We start from the raw sequence: 17,945 nt of genomic DNA on the forward strand, positions 1-17,945 counted from the left end.
ATTTAATTGATCCTTGTACCTGTCCAGCAGATCGGCAGAGATTACAAGCCTCTTCTAGCCTTCCAGCTCTCAGCAAAGCCCAGACATCTTCCAAAAGAGATTCATCTTGTTTCTGCATTAATAGATATGCTTTCAACAATACACTAGAGCATAAACAATATGGAAGCAGAATGAATTTTACTGCATCAGAAACATGATATGAGCTGCTGAGCTTCAGTGGAGGAGTTGCAATTTGAAAAGTAAGAAAAAAACTAACCATCAGCAAAGTAGAAAAAGACAAGAAGCAGGGTGAGATTAAAAAACTCTCAACCAGTGAGAGCCCCACTAGACCAAACGCTTTTGGTTCAACAAAACAATGTTTCAAGAAGAAAAAATCCCATAGAACTTTCTAAAACATAATTGTATAACGCAGTGAGTAACATATATTCTAATATTTAAACAACTATTAAAGGCAGAAAATTTAAGGTGATGATGACCTGAGATTTAAATTTCACATGTAAGACTTTTTGGAAGGATTACCTTGTCATCAAGCAGCTGATGAGCATGTTCACGGGTTGGAGCATCAAAATCCAAGTGGTGAACAGTTTTTGGATTGAAGGCGCCTTGTTTTAGATGCCGTTGAGTATGATGCCACACACCAGAGCTAGGGAGGTAAGTACCCACATGAGATCCCCGAACCTGCAGAATTAAATTTTACATCAACTCGGCACAAGTGTTGTGAAGCCTAAAGGGTGTATTTGGAAGGCTGATGGGAAAATAGAGAGATTTCAGAGTGATAGATACATTGTGTTACGGACTATATTCTTATGGGCTTTTATATATTGGACTTAGGCCCAACAGTCTCAAGCCCATGTCTCAAACCCATGCAAGAATCTGGATGTGTGAGGGAAGAGGAATAAAACGTGGGGAGTGGTAGTTTGCTAGGATTCATTCGGTTATTTTCTTTTAAAGGTTGTAACTAGTTTAGGCTAAGGAAATGTACAGAGTTATCTCTGAGAAAATATTTTTATTCAATTTGCAATACAATTTGAGTTCTGAATCTGTGCTTGCAACACATTGCAGATTAAGGAATGATGTGAGATAACTACAGAAAAGTTTGGCTTGACTCGATAGAAGAAAATATATTTTATACTTTTATGCAATTTGACAATTTTATGCGTATAAAATAATAAGTTTTTATATCTTTCCAAATACACCTCCTCGCCACTCTTTCTTCTTTCCACTTTACCACAGATAGTTTCACCTTTATTCGCATTTTGCCTCCATCACTTACTACCTTGATAGGTTCCACCCCTATGTATAACAAAACAACTAAAATCCAAAACAATCACAAACAGGAAAATATAATGTAAGTTCGTTCAAGCTACAGGGGCTGCAAAAGGGAAGGGGAGCCATATTTGGAAAACTACAGCAGGAAACAATGTAACATGTCAACAACTTGGGAACTATTGGAGGAAGAGAACGCAGTAATTTGTGAGTGAAAATATGTATGTTCCATTATAATTTCGTGATGAATATTTACAATCACTAACACTCTAATTTATAGGCAACTCTAGTCTATATAGAGCAGAATATACAATCCGATAAATTAGGGGATTTCCTAATCAACAAACATAATCTACTCAATTATAGAGATACAATAAATCAATTCTTATTTTATCCCTTATCTTCGACAAAACCCCTCAAGCACGTGAATTAGATATCTTTCATTCTCAGCTTGAAGCAATCTCTTGAAATGGTGGACCATTCAATCCCTTGGTGCATATGTCTGCTAGCTGATGATATCTAGGGTGTGCAAATTAAGCCACTATCCGTCTTTTCTTTGATGAAGTGTTTGCAAATTTCAATGTGCTTTGTTCGATCATGCTGAAATGGATTAGAACAATGTTGATTGCTGATCTGTTATCACATTAAAGACTAATGGGCCCAATCCACTTTACCTTTAGATCTTCCAAGATGATCTTCAATCAAAGCAATTCACAAACTCCATGTGTCATAGCTCTAAATCCTGATCCTGCAATTGACCTTGCTACACCATTTTGTTTATTACTTCGCCAACTCACGGGATATACTCCAAAAAAAGATACAGAATCTGGTAGTCAATCTCTTATCACTGATTGACCCAGCATAAAATGGATCTTTGCGGGCTTCAAGTATCACAGTGTCACTCTTTTTAAACAAAATTCCTTTTCCTGGGCTCCTTTTTAGGTATTGAAGTATTATGTCAACTGCATGATAGTGCACCTCCTTCAGGCTATGCATGAACTGCCTAATCAAACTCACAATATAGGCTATGTCTGGTCTTGTGCGCGAAACATAAATAAGTTTTCCTACAAGACACTGATACATCTCTCTCCTCACCATGTCATCCTCTACGATGCCCCCAAGCTCATGATTAAACTCTAGGGTGTGCTCATAGTCTTACAAGCTAATTTCCCCCTCTGAGCCCTCTCTCAAAGTAAATCAGTTATGTATTTCTGTTGGGAGATAAAGATCTCTAGCTTCGAATATGCCATTTTCATGCCAAGGAAGTACTTCAATCTTATGAGATCTTTGATCTCAAATTCTGCTGCTATCCATTGTCTAACGCCCTGCTTCTCCTTTTAATCATCATATGTAATAACACTGTCATCGACATAAAGAAATAATACGCTGACTGACCCTGATTTCGAGTGTTTCACAAAGAAAGTATGGTCACCCTGACTTTGATTGTACCCCATAGATTGCACAGTCTTCGTGAGTCTTCCACACCATGCTCTTGGGGACTATTTGAGTCCATATGGAGCTTTCTTCAATCTACACGCTTCTCCGTTTCTCACATATTTTTTCATATCTAGGTGGAATGTCCAGATAGATCTACTTCTCAAGATTACCATGCAGTAACGCATTTTTCACATCAAGATGTAATATAGTTAGGAATTCAAGTCCATGGGGCTTAAGTGGTCAAGAATGTGATACTGACATGGGCCTAAATTCATTGGGCCAAAGTCATTATGTTGTTACGAAGATAATTCTTGGAGGGCAGGTTATATGAATTTTTTATTGATAAAAATATAATATTATCAAGAAGTTGTCTATTTTCTTTTGGATTCACATCTTGTGAAGTCAAATTATCATATCTCCTAAGTATCTTCCAATTTCTTCATTTGTCCAACACCCCAACCATTCAACTTCCAATCAATACTCTAGATCGATGCTGGAAATTCATGGCATACCTCTACACGTGGGTAAGGGAAATACAGGGAAGCAGCAAAGAAGTCGGGGGTGTGCCTATGTCTCTGCCCAAGAACCTGTTGAACATCTACATTCTTCACACCCCCAAAGAATTCAACAAGGAGATAGAGCAGCTAAGGGCATTCTTGAACACCCTTGGAAAGACAACAGGTCTATGATCATTGACATATTCTGGTAAGTTTCCTATTTCCATTAAACTTAATGCTTCAAACAGCCATTTAGCCAACTCCTGGGTGCTAAACTCTGGGCGAACCGATCCATGGTACATTCATCACAAAACTTCAACACCTACTCTCCTTGTCCAAGCACTAGAAAAATCACCACTGTTCATAGCTCTTTGATCAGTGTAGCAAACTTTGGAGATTCATCATGGAACTGTGTAGCCCCTCCATGAGAACGAATTTTTTTTTCCCAAACTGCAAAGTTAAGATTGTCCTTGTTGGGGCCAGGACTAATGAGATGGCTAATTTGTCTTCCCCTTCACCGTAGTTTGACTAACTAGGGCAATTTTCAGATAATTTTTCCCATTTATGCGATAGGCACAATGAATCTGTTGCAATTCAGCCACAGCAGGTTCCACCAGTTCACTGGTGGAATGAGGGGTTTCGGATTTTTCTCGGATCTTTGCTAGCGGAAATAAATGGTAGAAATGTAAATCAACTTAGGGCTGAAACTTTGAAGGAAAAATGTCGAGTTCCTAATGGACCGCGCCATACGACTCTGGTACCATGTTGGAGAAAGAGAACACAATACATTGGGATTAAAAATATGTATATTCCATTATAATTTAGTATTGAATATCTACCATCACTAACACTCTAATTTAACCATCACTAACGCTTTAATTTATAAGCAACCGTGGTCTATATAGAGCAAAATATACAATCCTATAAATTGGGATTCTAATCAACAAACTTAATCTCCACAATCATAGAGATACAATAAATCAATTCTGATTTTATCTCTTGTCCATAGTTATTTAGGGCGTAAGGCGCACAAAAGCGCTAGCGTGCTCTGGAGCCTGAGGCGCAAGGCGAAGCGCACGCTTTATCGAAGTAAAGAGTATTAGCCATAAATTTTATAATTCCTCATATATAAAGTGATGTATGCTATAATTTTACATAAATTAGATATAATTCACAAAAATATCAAAGAATAGAAATAAAACATTAAGTAATATATAACCTGGCTTAAATCATAAGTGCATGACTAAAGAAAAACTTGAATGATACAAACTTCAATCATCTAAAATGCAATAGTAAGTCATAAGTGCATAGCATAAGTATAATAAGGTTGCATAATTCCATGCCGGATCTTTTCGAATGTTTGCTGTTTCAAAATTCGGCATTTTTCGGCAAGGATAAGCTTTAGAAGAGATAAAAGGTGAAGCAGAATGTTAATGACATGATATGAATTGAAAAACTGGAAGCCGTAACCAAGAGGAATAGGAAAAACGAAAAATAGAAGGGCTGCTAGCTGCCTTCTAAGGTTACCTGATTTTAATCAATAGAAATCAGAAAACAAAAGTTGTTTTGGGCAGTCTTCTTTCCTTTCTAATATTCAGAAAATTGTGAAAATATAATTGAAAGCAGAAAGATTGAGGGAGATGTAGAGACTATTGCGCCGTTAACATGCATGGAGGCTTTTTTATTATTAAATAAAAGTGGGCTTTAGTTATTGGGCTTAAAACTTGGTTGGACTAGGGTTTTTTTCTAATTAAAAATCTAAATTGCGTGCAACAGGAGTGAAGCGCTCGCTTGTGCGCTTCTCTCCTGCTGTGCGACTCTGCACAGCCGCGCGCCTAAGGCACGCCTGTTGCAATACATGCGCCTGGGTCAGTACCCAGGCGCAATGGGTGCGCCTGGCTGCGCCTGTCGCCTAGGCGCAGCCAGGCGAGCGCTTTTAATAACTATGCTCTTGTCTTCGACCAGAAATAAAAGATAAGCAGGGTAGTATTGAGGAGCTACCACCAAAAAATTATCTTCCCATTCTTTGCACTTGCCTTTAATTCCTTTTATGCATTTGCCCACAGCTAGATATTATTCACCTATTATCGTGCAATAGGATTCCTCAAATCACTGTCAAATACATTATTCCCATGATTTCTGCATCCAAATCATCTCCTATGATATTTGTTTCCCTAGATTCCTTCCTTGGCATAAGTTGGGGTTCTAACATATATATATATTTATATATGCCATATTATATAAGAATCCGCTATTAATTACAAAAGGCGGACAAGATATCATGCACCAAGCCCCCCAAAGCTTAAGTCATTGTTATAATATATTGTTTTTTTTTTTTGAAAAAAAACATATTATATAAATTATTATAAAAGGATTATTTACAGAAAGCGGATAAGTGATCCGCCATCGCCTAGAAGGCTATCATGATCCTATCTTTCAAGAACCTATCCTTATGAACAAAATGCAAACGCCCAGTCTCGTAATAAATCCGAGATGGAAACATTCTGAAAAAGTACAAGTAAACTCCTTTTGCTCCTTATCCATGTAGGTATCCGAATCTTGATCTTTTCCAGCACTCTTGCCCCGACTCCGCTATATCATCAAAAATCTTTCTATTTCTCTCCAACCAAACCGACCAACAAATACAGCATACCACCACTGTCCAAAAAATTCTCCCCCTACCAAGATCTAGACCAAGATCAGTAACATATAACTCCCTCGTTGTCCTCGGCGCAAATCAAACGATACCCAGCTCTTCCAATGCTCGGGGCCATAGACATCTCGTGAAAGGACAATGAATAAAGAGATACAGTCCTGTGTCCCCACCTCTTGCCGACACAGCACACACCAACTCGGGCAAAGAGAAAGTAGGCCGCTGCTTTTGCATTGTCTCACAAGTTGATAGCTTTCCTTGCACCGCTGACCACGAGAAAACTTGTACCTTCGATGGTATAGGAATTTTCCAAATCATGAAAGAAAGGAAATGAAGGAAAACCAATATCTGGAAAGAAAGACCCATAGAAGGATTTGACCGAGAAAGTCCCAGAAGGATCCCCTACACATGTTCTAGTATCTGTCACCCCTTCGACTAGCCTAACGCTCTCTAGAGACCCTAACAAAAAGCTTAGCTCGTTCACTTCATCATCCTTCAAATCCCGCCTAAAATGCAAGTCCCAAGAGATGACCAAAGAGACAGAGGAATTTTCAGATTGAACAAAGTGCGAGATAGGTTTGTTGTGAACCGATGATAACTGGAATAAGGATGGATAAAGATCCTTAAAAGAGGAATCCCCCACCACCTGCTGACATATCTATTTACATCAGATTCACTCCACTTCATCTCTTATAAACTTGAATTGCAAGCCCATTCTTTCCTATGTGAAGTTTAATCTGAACTGTGAGAGATCTCTTATGCATAGCTTTCTCATCAGTTCTCCCCAATGCCAAGATGAGATATGAAGAAGACAGATATTGATGTAGCAGAAAGTTGGACTGAAATGTTAATTCGGGGATCTCAATTTGTGGTTAGATCGAGTATGTACAAAAGATTATGGCAGGCACTAAGTACCTCCAAGTTGAATGAAAACTACTGGAAGTGAAAAAAATCACTTGCTCCCTTTGGATTTGGGTTCACTGAGATATATATAAAATTCTTGTTATGGTCTTGCCCTTAAACCCATCTTCCACTAGTCGTTTCCTTTGTTGCCTTCACTGTGGTCATGAATACTACTGTTCGTCAACCGCTACTTCTGCTATTGCTACCCATTTTTTGGGAAACCGTGAAAGAACTGGGCTTCAAAAACTGGTCGAGACATTTTCATCGGACTAATTATCCTAGTTCATTCTCTTGGTCTGGTAACACAACCGTCATGACCAAGGGATAAATTATCAGTATTTATCACCCAAGAACAGTGTTTCAAATATTAAAAAAAGCCGACAAATTTGAAATTAAAAATAGAACGATGCTGGATAGTACCTCATCCTTATGCCATCATGGCTATCAAATGCACCCAAAGAAAACCATTTCAAGGTGAAACCAGATAATATACCTTATTTTCCAAATCAAGAGCTTTGGATGCTAGTCCCTCAAGCCATTGAACAATCCTAAGGCATAACTGGGTTGTATGATCAATTGCAACAAATTGGCATGCCTCCAAATGTGAAGTTGTAGGGAACTGTCAGAAAGCATTATATTAACTCAGCATTCTATTAGTCAACAAGAAAGAATGGGTGAGTATATAGTATGCCTCATGATAAAGTGCACTTTATTTGCTGTATATGGCACAGATACACGTTAAAGGAGAAATTCAACCATGGACAATAGATCACCATGATTAAATCTTCAGGAAGTTCCTCATTTCCTGTGTTAACATAACAAAGTACATTAGCCTCAGGGATTGGGTTCCAAGTTGAAACAGGTAAAGAACATGAAACCTCAAAGCAGAGAATTGACATGAGTAAAAGAACTGCCAAAGGAACGCAAAGTTATTGCCAGTGAAATCATTACAGCAGAAAATCCAATTGGTTATGCAAGGTCTGGCTATTCAGGTAGAGAACTCTAAAAATAATTGGTGTGTTTACTGACTGGCATGACAAGGCCTTGAAAAACAAGTGATGAATTACATAAAATTCAAACAACTCAAATTAATGGTTGTGGTCCGTAACGTCTGACTAAGATGAAATCCTCCACGGATTAAGAAAACTATTAAATGAACAGTTAATGCTCTGGTCAATTTGAGCAATTGGCTTGTTAATATTTTTTCAAAAGTTAGGTTCCTAGGCGACAGCTTGATGTTTGTACGGCATTTTCTATCAAGGACTCCAGTGATTAAAAAATCGATAAAAGAGACGCATCATAGTTGCAAGACTAAAATCGCCCTCACTGGGGTAGAAAATGCTCTAGTACCTTTCCCATACAGGTACCACAGAAGAGACCATGTAGCTCCTTCATCAAGCAAAAGTCGACCCTTCTGCCTCATCAGTTTATCCTCAATAATTCTATACCTCTCATTGGAACCATATCTGCAAGGGAAACAACAAAAAAGTAGTCAGATCATCAGATAGAAAAACCACAACTGACACATTTATCTGTAGGTGCTAAAAAGTGATACTTGATGCTTTCAAGCAGCAAATGAACGGAACAAACATACATGAAAAGGCAGGAAGTTTCACAAACGAGCGATGGGAGTGGGTCAAAATTCACTTTAAACAGATGTACATGATATGTTATGCATCCAAGGAATATGGTGATAACAGAAACCACCATTTCAAGACAATGGAGGTTTGAAGTCTTTGGGATACACTACACTGTCAGAAAAAATCAATATATCAGTAACAGTCGCATAGTTTAACACTTCAATTCCTTCTTGTAGAGGCCCTTATAATGATTATCAGCATAGATAAACCTTGGGAAGGCAACAAAAGTTTAATCAATCAATCACAGTTTTAGTTATGTGCTATTGTCCCTTGGCTTCAGGATCATCAATTAAATGCTGAAACCTCAGTCCATATGCTTCGATGATTGTCATATCAACAGAAAACCACGTGCTCGACAGGTTTCTTTAACGCGTACGTATAGTGCTAAAAGCAGTTCAACAATATTGAACCGATTAGAAACCCTTGCCATAACTTTAAACAGTCTGTGTTCATCATTATCAGGGACAAAAACGTCCTATGGATCGTACTATATCAGTACTTCCAACAGCAATGACATCCCCAAAAAGCTAAATGAAAGATAACAATAATTAAGTCAATACCTAATCGACTCAGAAACTTTGCGGCAAGAACTCTCAAATTGCAATATCAGCTCAGAAATAGGCATCAAGCCTGCAATATAACAGACAACCAGTAAATCAAATACTAAATTTACATTGTTATCAACTGAAAGAGTGCCAAAAGCTGGAAAAAATTAAGAAGACAAACAAATTGCCTCCAAGTTAACTTCACAGTAAATAATGATCATGAAACAGGCATAATTACTCCCCTTCAGCTTGTAAATTAAATTGGTTATCCTCAATGCAGAAATTGAGCATAGAGCGAATTATTCAGCATGAAGGCCAAAATAATTGTAGCGCTCAAAGAAAACAGACAGTGTTCAAACTCATTTACCATGAGTAAGAGAAATAAAATTCTTTTTCTTTATCATTATTTAACACATTCTAGAGCCCGGGTTAATACTAGTTCTAGCAACATATAATCACTTTCTGTTAACAGCAGTTTTAATTCAACATATATAGGTTTTGAGATCTTCAATAGAATTATGGATGAAATAATACGAAACAAGATCATTGCAAGTACATAATATTGATCGAGTCATAGTTGCGGGAAAACATTGAAAATTAGGAATTCAACATTTTTAAAAAAGTTAAAGGTGGGGATTTGAAGGCACCAACCAGTGTATTAATAAAATATATTGAGGAAAACACCGTCATAACAAAGAGGACGTCATAAGTCCTCGAGATGATACGAATACATAAACAAAAGTAGGCTGTTTCTGATCAAAAAAGAAAGAAAGAAAATATTGGCAATTAATTCCCTTTATGAATCTCAGGTTAAAAACCCTTGAGTATAGAAAAAAGTCCCTGGGCAGTAGAATCCACCTCCCGAATGCAAGATGAGCCCGAGGGGGAATCAATAATGGTCGATGGATACCACAAACTCCAGAAGAAATTTTTAGTGCAAAATTCATAGTTCAGGTTTGGAGCAATATTTAATAAAAAGGTCTGAAACATATTTTCACCTACATCATTTCCACTTTAGCCCAATTAGCAAAAAGCCATAGCTCAGGTCTGGAGCAATATTTATGAGAATATGTATGAGAAAGGTCTGAAAAATAATTTCACCCACATTGTTCAATCTTTAGTCCAATTGTCACTCTTTCAGATGACGTTATTTGAAGCTACATCAAAGAACAGCACAAATGTGCAACTTTGCACATGTACCTTGATGGGCACTATCCAGCAGTGAAGCAAACAATTGGATCATACTGTCACCACTTTCAATTCCCACATCAACTTCCTGTTTGCAAATCTTCAGGGATTCACTTTCCCGTCGGCGTATTGCATCAGCACTCACATCCACCCGGGATGATTCCAGCCTTTCAACGGATGCTTTTCTCTTAGAAGCAGATTCAAAAGGCACTCCATAATTATCTGTGTCGAGGCTTTCAACCTCATGTTTTATGTCTTCGAGAAAAAGCGCAGCATTACGAAATCTTGAAGCTGAATTATCATGGTGTGGCGACAGGCTTGAACCTGGATGTCTTTTCCTGCACGTATTAATTTTTCTTTCACATCAAATCAGGAGAATTTAAACAAAATACCCATAAAAGTTTGGCCCACATAAAATGTATCCAAATGATGTTTCTGTAATATTTCCTAGAGATAGAGACATCGTATTTTAAATCCATGCTATTAGGCTGGTTCCCTGGATATCAACAATAGCAGCAACAGAGAAGAGATGGAAGGATAATGGTCATGGAACAAGTTGTGTAAAAATATAATAATTCTGAATAACAAAGAACTCCCAGGTTTGGAATCTGTACTAGAGGTTTGGAATCTGTAACCTCCTAGCCAAGCTAGTACGTATGAAAAATATTTGATAACTAACTGCTCAACTCCTTTCTCACTCTTATTACCCACAATGAAGTGGTTGTATTTGGATAACATAACCACCACCACCATTATCACATCAAAACCCCGCGATTTTGGTAACCCCATGATAAAATCCATGGACGCATCCTCCCACACTGCCCCTGGAATGGAAAGGGGTTGTACCAATCCGGAAGGTTTCATTGCTAAGTATTTGTGTCTTTGGCATATGTCATACTCAGCTACCATTTTAAGGGCTTCCACCTTCATTCCCACCCAATAGAAATTTCTTGCCACCCGCTTTAGTGTATGTAACCCGCCGAATGGCTCCCCGATGGTGTAGTATGACACTCGTCCAATATCTTCTGAACCCAAATAGACCTCTTAGGTAGCACCAACCTTCCTTCATGTAGCAAATTACTATTGACCATCCTATAGGGTCCCATGGACTCGGTGGCCGAACCCACCCTCTTAATCACCTACTGTAACACGGGATCATTATGCGCTACCCGTCGCAGCCCCTCAAACTCAACCCAAAATGGTATTGACACACTACATAACTCCGTTGTCCTTTCCCTCTTAGACAATGCATCGAGCCATCGACTGCCCCGTTGTTCACTCCCGCCTTGTACTTAATCTCAAACTATAGCCTATCAATTTGGCCAACCAATGTTGTTGGTTGGTGTGATGATACATTGTTGAAGCAAGGATCGTAATGACTTCTGGTCGGTCATAACCACGACCTTGTGACCGAACAAATATGGCCGCCGATGTTGAATAGCCAAAACCAGGGCCATCATTTCTTTTTCATACGTGAATTAGGGTTAGGCCAAGGCTTGTTCAGCCAAAGCTTTATTGTAAGAAGCCAAAGATTTCCCATCCTGAGATAACACAGCCCCAATGCCCCTCCTTGACGTATCGCATTCAATTTCAAAGTCTTCCTCAAAGTTTGGGTTGTAAGACATTCGGTACTAAGTACTTCATTTTTGAAGAGTCACTCCACCAGAAATTATTCTTTCCGAGTAACTTTGTTAATAGTTTAGCAATCTTCACATAATTCCTAATGAATTTGTGGCAATTCCTCGCACCCTCTTCACATTCAGAGGTCGTGGTCAAGTGCGGGATACTGTCGACCCTCCGTGGATCAACAACTACACCCAAAACAGATATGATATGGCCTAGGTACTCCACTTCCTAAAGCCCGAAGCCACACTTTTTCTGGTTTAAATGTAGATTCTCCTCAACATCAATTCAACACCATTTCAAGATGAATAAAATGTTCATCCCACCCCTTGTTGTAAATCAGTATAACATCAAAAAAAAAAAACAGTACGAACTTCCTCAAATAAGGTTGCAACACCTCATTCATGGTGGCTTGGAACATCGAGGGGGCGTTTTTCAGCCCAAAGGGCATTACGAGGAATTTGTAATGCACCATATGAGAGTGAAATGTTGTCTTTGGTACATCAGCAGGTTGCACCTTGATTTGATGGTAACCCGACCATAATTCCAACTTCAAAAAATACGCAGCCCCGTGCAATTCATACATTAACTCGTCAAATCACCGGAATGGGAAATTTGTTGGGAATGGTGATTTCATTTAGCGCCCGGTAATCCCTACAAATCCTCCAACTACCATCTTTCTTTTTTGACGAGGATTGCTAGACTGGAACAAGGACTATGGCTCGGCTGTATCACGCCAGCTGCAAGCATCTCTGCCACCAGCCTTTCAATCGCATCCTTGTGGCCCTGTGCGTATCTATCAAGTTGCACCTGAATAGGCCCGCAACCATCCTTAATTCGGATGGTATGGTGTTGGCTCATCTCCAGGGGTAAACCTTTAGGTTGGTCAAACACTTTGGCATACCGATGTAATAGATTTTGGATCACAGCTGGCTGAGCATTCCCAGACTCATCTGCTAAACCAGCAGCCCCCTAGATGTGCATGGAGCATAGTTGTCACAGGCGCAAGGCGCACCGAGGCCCTGGAGCCTGAGGCGCAAGGCGAGGCGCGCTGTATCGAAGCAAGGCGCACACTTTTAATTTTTTAGAAATTAAAAATTAGAAATATACATTTATTTATCTTAATCTTAAAATAAATATATCAACACATGACAAATGCTATTAAATTTAAATAATTTTCACGCAAAGCAAATTATAATTAATTAATTGATAGTAACACGATTTAAATTCCTCAATCATTTAAATCATATTCATCTTCTTCCATTGACTCATCACAATCCAAAGCTCAAATATAATTGATAAATTCATAGCTTTCTGATTAAAATTCCTCAATCATCTAAATCTTCCATTGACTCGTCACAATCCAAAGCTCAAATATAATTAATAAATTCATAGCTTTCTGCTTGCTGACTTCTTTGGTTTCTTAGTCGCTCTTGAGTCTGCACTCTTTTTCGGGCTGCTAGGGTTTGCTTTGGGTCTTTTCTTTCAAGGAAATTAAGTTATTAAAAAAAAAAAGAAATTGGGCTGCTAGGTTGAAGAGTCATATCCCCTTGCAATATCATCTCCTGCCCTTCTTGCTGAAACTTCATCCTCATCTTTTCCCAATTCACCATAACTTCTCCCAAAGTTCTCAACCAATCGATCCTTATAATCACATCCGCGCCACCCAACTCAAACAAATACCTTATGACTGTCGTTGCGCACGTCTCTAAATCCATGCCCAACTGATGACAAACCCCTTGACAAGCTACGTGGCACCCATCACCCAACAGAACCCCGAATCGCATTGAATCATCAATGGGAAGTCCCAATTTCTTGGTCAATTCTCTGGAGACAATTATGCCTAGCAACGCTGTCGATCATCACCACCACAACTTCATTAGCTACCTTTCCTCGCAACTTCATAGTCTTGGGATGGGAAAATCCACCCACCGAGCACATTGGTAATTCCGATGTGCCATACTCTTTGCTAAGTTCTACTTCAACCTCACTCCACGTGTCCCTACCATTTGTTGCTTCATGCCCAACTCAACTTCCTCTTCATCATCGGCCAAAGTGTCACGCATAGGGCTTTGTGAGCACACTTATGGAGAGGATGAAACGGTTCGCCACATCTGAAGCACGTCCCCTTATCCCGTCGATGTTTGTTGAACAACACTTGGATTGACGCTCCCCCTTTCTCATATTTTGGGTTATGGCACAAATTAGGGCCAGGACTGTTTCGTCTCTATCCCATAGCTGAGGACACACCCAAGGCCCATTCTAAAGATCTCCCCATCTGTTCGATCAAAAGCCCACGGCTACCGGCCCGTAGGGATATTTCCTTTGATGCCCAAAAACCTCTTCTTCAATGGCCCGGGCCAAATCCATTGCCCTCAAGATGGTGTGAGGATTGTAGATGCCAATTCGCCAACTGATTTCCTCACGCAAGCCAGACAGAAAATATCCCAGGTACTGATCTTCCGTGAGATCGCCTACCTGGGCGAGCAACACCTCAGATTATTCAATGTAAGAATCCACCAATTGTGTGTCCTGTTTCAATTAAGAAGGTAAAACAAAAGGGTTTGCCGTCTTGCTCCCCCATACCGGCGAATCAATCCTTCTGCAGATCTGTTCCAATTGAGGTTCGAAATCTTCAAGCAGAGCCACTGGAAGCAGTGATATGCTAGCCCTTCCAGATGAATGTGAGCCAACTTGAGGCTGTTATGCATTGGCGTACCATGAAGTTCGAAATATAATTCAGCGCGGCCGAGACAAGCCCGAGGGTCCACCCCATTGAATCTAGAATCTCCACTCGCCGCAACGCCAAGCGCATGTCATCATCCATCAATCCTACAGAGTCTCGACAGGATCCACGACCTTCATCGTCGTGCACCCCTCCATCATCATGTATGACAGAGACGTCTCAATCATCAATGACCTTCCCGAACACCAACTGCTCCAACAGGGCATGTGAGTCTACCATTTTCACTTGTGATTCTGCAACCATGGCTACCGCCTTAGTAAGTTACTCAATATTCCCAGCATCTCCAACACATACTTCTCAAGAGCGTCAATCTTAGCTTTTGAACGAGTCATGGTCATCTCTTCAGCCCGGCAGGTCGGACCAAAATTAGGTTGGTTCACTGGACATCAACAATAGTAGTAATAGAGAAGATATGGAACGATAATGGAAGAAATTGTATTAAAATATAATAATTCTGAAGAACAAATAAATCCCAGATTTGGAATCTGTAACCCCGTAGCCAAGCTAGTACGTATGAAAAATATTTCATAACTAACTCCTCAACTGCTTCCTCACTCGTACTCTTATTCTCCACATCCCAAGTACTGACTAAATGGGCTTTTATGCCTTCTAGTATAAACAAACTTGATAGTGGATAAAATCTGCACGACTCACCGGAATAAAATGTATTTAATGGTGCAGAGTAAAATTTTAACATTTGTAGTCAAGAATCTTATCAAATGGATATATAAAAAGGTACACGTTAGTGTGGAACACCAGTAACTCTCACGTGCGTGCATTTTCTCCAATTGAGTAAGGAGTGACCCATGATGCGAGGCCTTATTAGAAACAACAATTTTGACAAAGAAAAATGCAGAGGACTCGTAGAACAAGGAAAAGAAAGCACAATTTCGCTACACGGTCCATATATTAGGATTCATACATATGAGGAAGAGGAACAGCGTTTTTCAGTTCACCAGAATTATATAGTGTAACGACAAAATATAACGTCTTGGACAAGATTTTTGAGTTTTCCGGCGGATAAAAAAAATCTAACGCGGGGAGATCAAATTTTATACAATGTTTGAAAGCTAAGATGAATAGAGACTCAACAATGTAAAATTTGAGCTTTAGATTTCTGAAACATAATGAAAAGAACAAAAAGCGTAACCAAATGAATCACCCGTATCGACGAAACCGTTCTCTGCTGCTGAGATCTTCGGGGTCAAAATAGCTGGGAGAAGTCTCCATATCAAGTTCCATAACTGAATAAGATACCTGGAATAGTTGTGAAACTGGGGAGACTCGTTGAGTATTATAAAATGGAATCTGTCATTATAAACCCTAGGGCTTAAGAGCGGGAACGCTTGTGGTTTATCGGCCCGAATTTGTTTCTTTTATTTACAGTAATTATTATTATTATTATTATTATTATTATTATTATTATTTTAAAATTAAATTTTAATCCGTCCAATAAATCTTATTAGTTAGAGTCGTCCTCCCATAATTTCTAGGCTTCTATTAATTTAAACAAAAATATAAACAGAGTAAACTGCGGAAACTTAACTAATCTAACAACTCGGTAGAATACAATCGGAATAAACTGAAAACCCAAATAAAATGAATATACAACCAAATTGAATCAACATAAATTACCATAAACAAACATAACTAAAACACACGGAAACCCTTGCTCCTCCCAAGCCCTGGTCGTCGACCAAACACCGATCTAGCTCCTGGTCAACCTGCGAGTCTGTCTTGTCGAATGGAGTGTCCATGGTAACAACACAAACGAAAGCGATACTCGCTCAGTACGTAAGCATGAGTACCTAAGTCTATATGTGACATTAAATATGAATGCTCTGGTACACTAGGATCAAAATCTGGAATAACATGCTCAGAACTCAAGCGTCGTCAGTATGCACACTCTGTCCCCGCGGGATCCAAGTGGTGCCACACATATTAAACTCGATCTTGGACTATCAACGTCTTGGGTAACCGCATACTCTGTCTCGTCGATCTAGTTTGTTGGGAAACCAATTATCAAGTTTTGGTTTTAAAAAAAATAAGTAAGGGCAAAAATAAAAGAGTAGGAGGGTGTTTGGCTAAACTTATTATAAACAGCTTATAAGCTCTGTTAGATCTTATTTTAAAAATAAGCTGTTAAAGTGTTTGTATGAACTTATTTTAAACAAATTAAAGATATTGATATGTTTGCTATTATAAGATCTTTTTATTGTCGAAATTATCAAAAGGGTATAATACTATGAAAGTAATGTAAATAATAATATGCATACAAAAATAGTTTTAAATTTATCATAAATGTTAAACATATATTAAAAAAATAAAATTATTTTTTATTTAATTTAGAAAAAAAATTGATAAATTATCTACAAAAAATGAGCAGAGAGCGTGGTGAGAATTTAATAAAATATATAAGGCTAATACGGAGGATTAAAGTATCAAAATAAGATCTTCTCTAAAAAAGTAGGGGTGATCTTACTTTTTTAAAAACAACTTATAAGGCACTTCTTGATGATGTTGGTCCTTCTTTCTGCCCAAATTCTTTGGATTGGTTTGGTCACGAGGCCTCTCAATCTCATTCAAAAAATGTAGATCAATCTGTTTTGTCCAAATTTCTGCAATCACGCCCTACAAATTTTTCCACTACAAAACTTCAGGTACTTTATTCTCTTATTAATCAACTTGTTGATGATCGACGATCTTGAGGGAGCTTGTGAATCATCATTTTGGGGTTTATTTGTTGATTTTTACACGTTTCATAAAGTCGGTGTTTTCATTGGATTCATGATTCTTTGGGATAGAAGTGTATTGTGATTCTTTCCTGGCTAGCAAAACTGAGTATTCTGTCAGCGATAACTTACTTTCTAACTTAATGTGCACTTGTCTTCTAATTCAACAATATATGAACTTTACCAAACTCAAACATCAGGAAATGTTCCGTCTTATGAGGGAAAAGCTCTTCCCTGTTGCCTTTAAGTGCTATCATAACTTTCATAAGATCAACTCTGTGGCAAGTGAGAATCTTCATTTCAAGATGGTAATCCATGTACACAGTGACTCAGCCTTTAGACGCTATCAGAAAGAGACGAGGTGTGCTTTTACCTATGTCTACTTTTCACTTTCTTCCATTCAAGTAAAAAACAGTGTGTTAAACCACCTATACTTGGCATTCTTTATCAATTAAGATAAGATGTATTTATGCAGGTACAATCCAGGATTGTGGCCACTTTATCGAGGTATACATCCTTGTTTGCTCAAAGAATGCATTCTCTATGTTGTATTTGTTATTCTTGAATGTGCAATTGTGGGGACCATGGTAGGTATGTAAGACAAGCTGGCCATTAAGCCTTTTGAGTGTTCGTGAATTAGCATGTGTTTAAGATCATTAAATATTGAGTCAAGCTCGAGTTTCTTTATTTTATACATGAAAAGCAAGGAAAGCTA

The 17,945-nt window shown here is 38.6% G+C and overlaps 1 protein-coding gene across 1 annotated transcript in view; it reads right to left on the bottom strand.

Annotated features, from left to right (window-relative positions):
- Positions 1 to 15,840, bottom strand: part of LOC140879619 (nuclear pore complex protein NUP107) — a 34,574-nt gene extending 18,734 nt beyond the window's left edge. The window contains exons 1-8 of the mRNA XM_073283412.1: positions 15,661 to 15,840; positions 10,142 to 10,467; positions 8,957 to 9,026; positions 8,107 to 8,222; positions 7,530 to 7,561; positions 7,250 to 7,375; positions 520 to 678; positions 20 to 112 (exon numbers count right to left, since the gene is read on the bottom strand). Of these exons, the coding sequence (XP_073139513.1) occupies positions 20 to 112; positions 520 to 678; positions 7,250 to 7,375; positions 7,530 to 7,561; positions 8,107 to 8,222; positions 8,957 to 9,026; positions 10,142 to 10,467; positions 15,661 to 15,740 (1,002 nt within the window). The 5' untranslated portion in view covers positions 15,741 to 15,840. The remainder of the gene's footprint in view (positions 1 to 19; positions 113 to 519; positions 679 to 7,249; positions 7,376 to 7,529; positions 7,562 to 8,106; positions 8,223 to 8,956; positions 9,027 to 10,141; positions 10,468 to 15,660) is intronic.
- Between the last annotated feature and the right edge of the window lie 2,105 nt (positions 15,841 to 17,945).

This window comes from Henckelia pumila, chromosome 2, assembly GCF_033568475.1.
Source record: "Henckelia pumila isolate YLH828 chromosome 2, ASM3356847v2, whole genome shotgun sequence".
NCBI lineage: Eukaryota > Viridiplantae > Streptophyta > Magnoliopsida > Lamiales > Gesneriaceae > Henckelia > Henckelia pumila.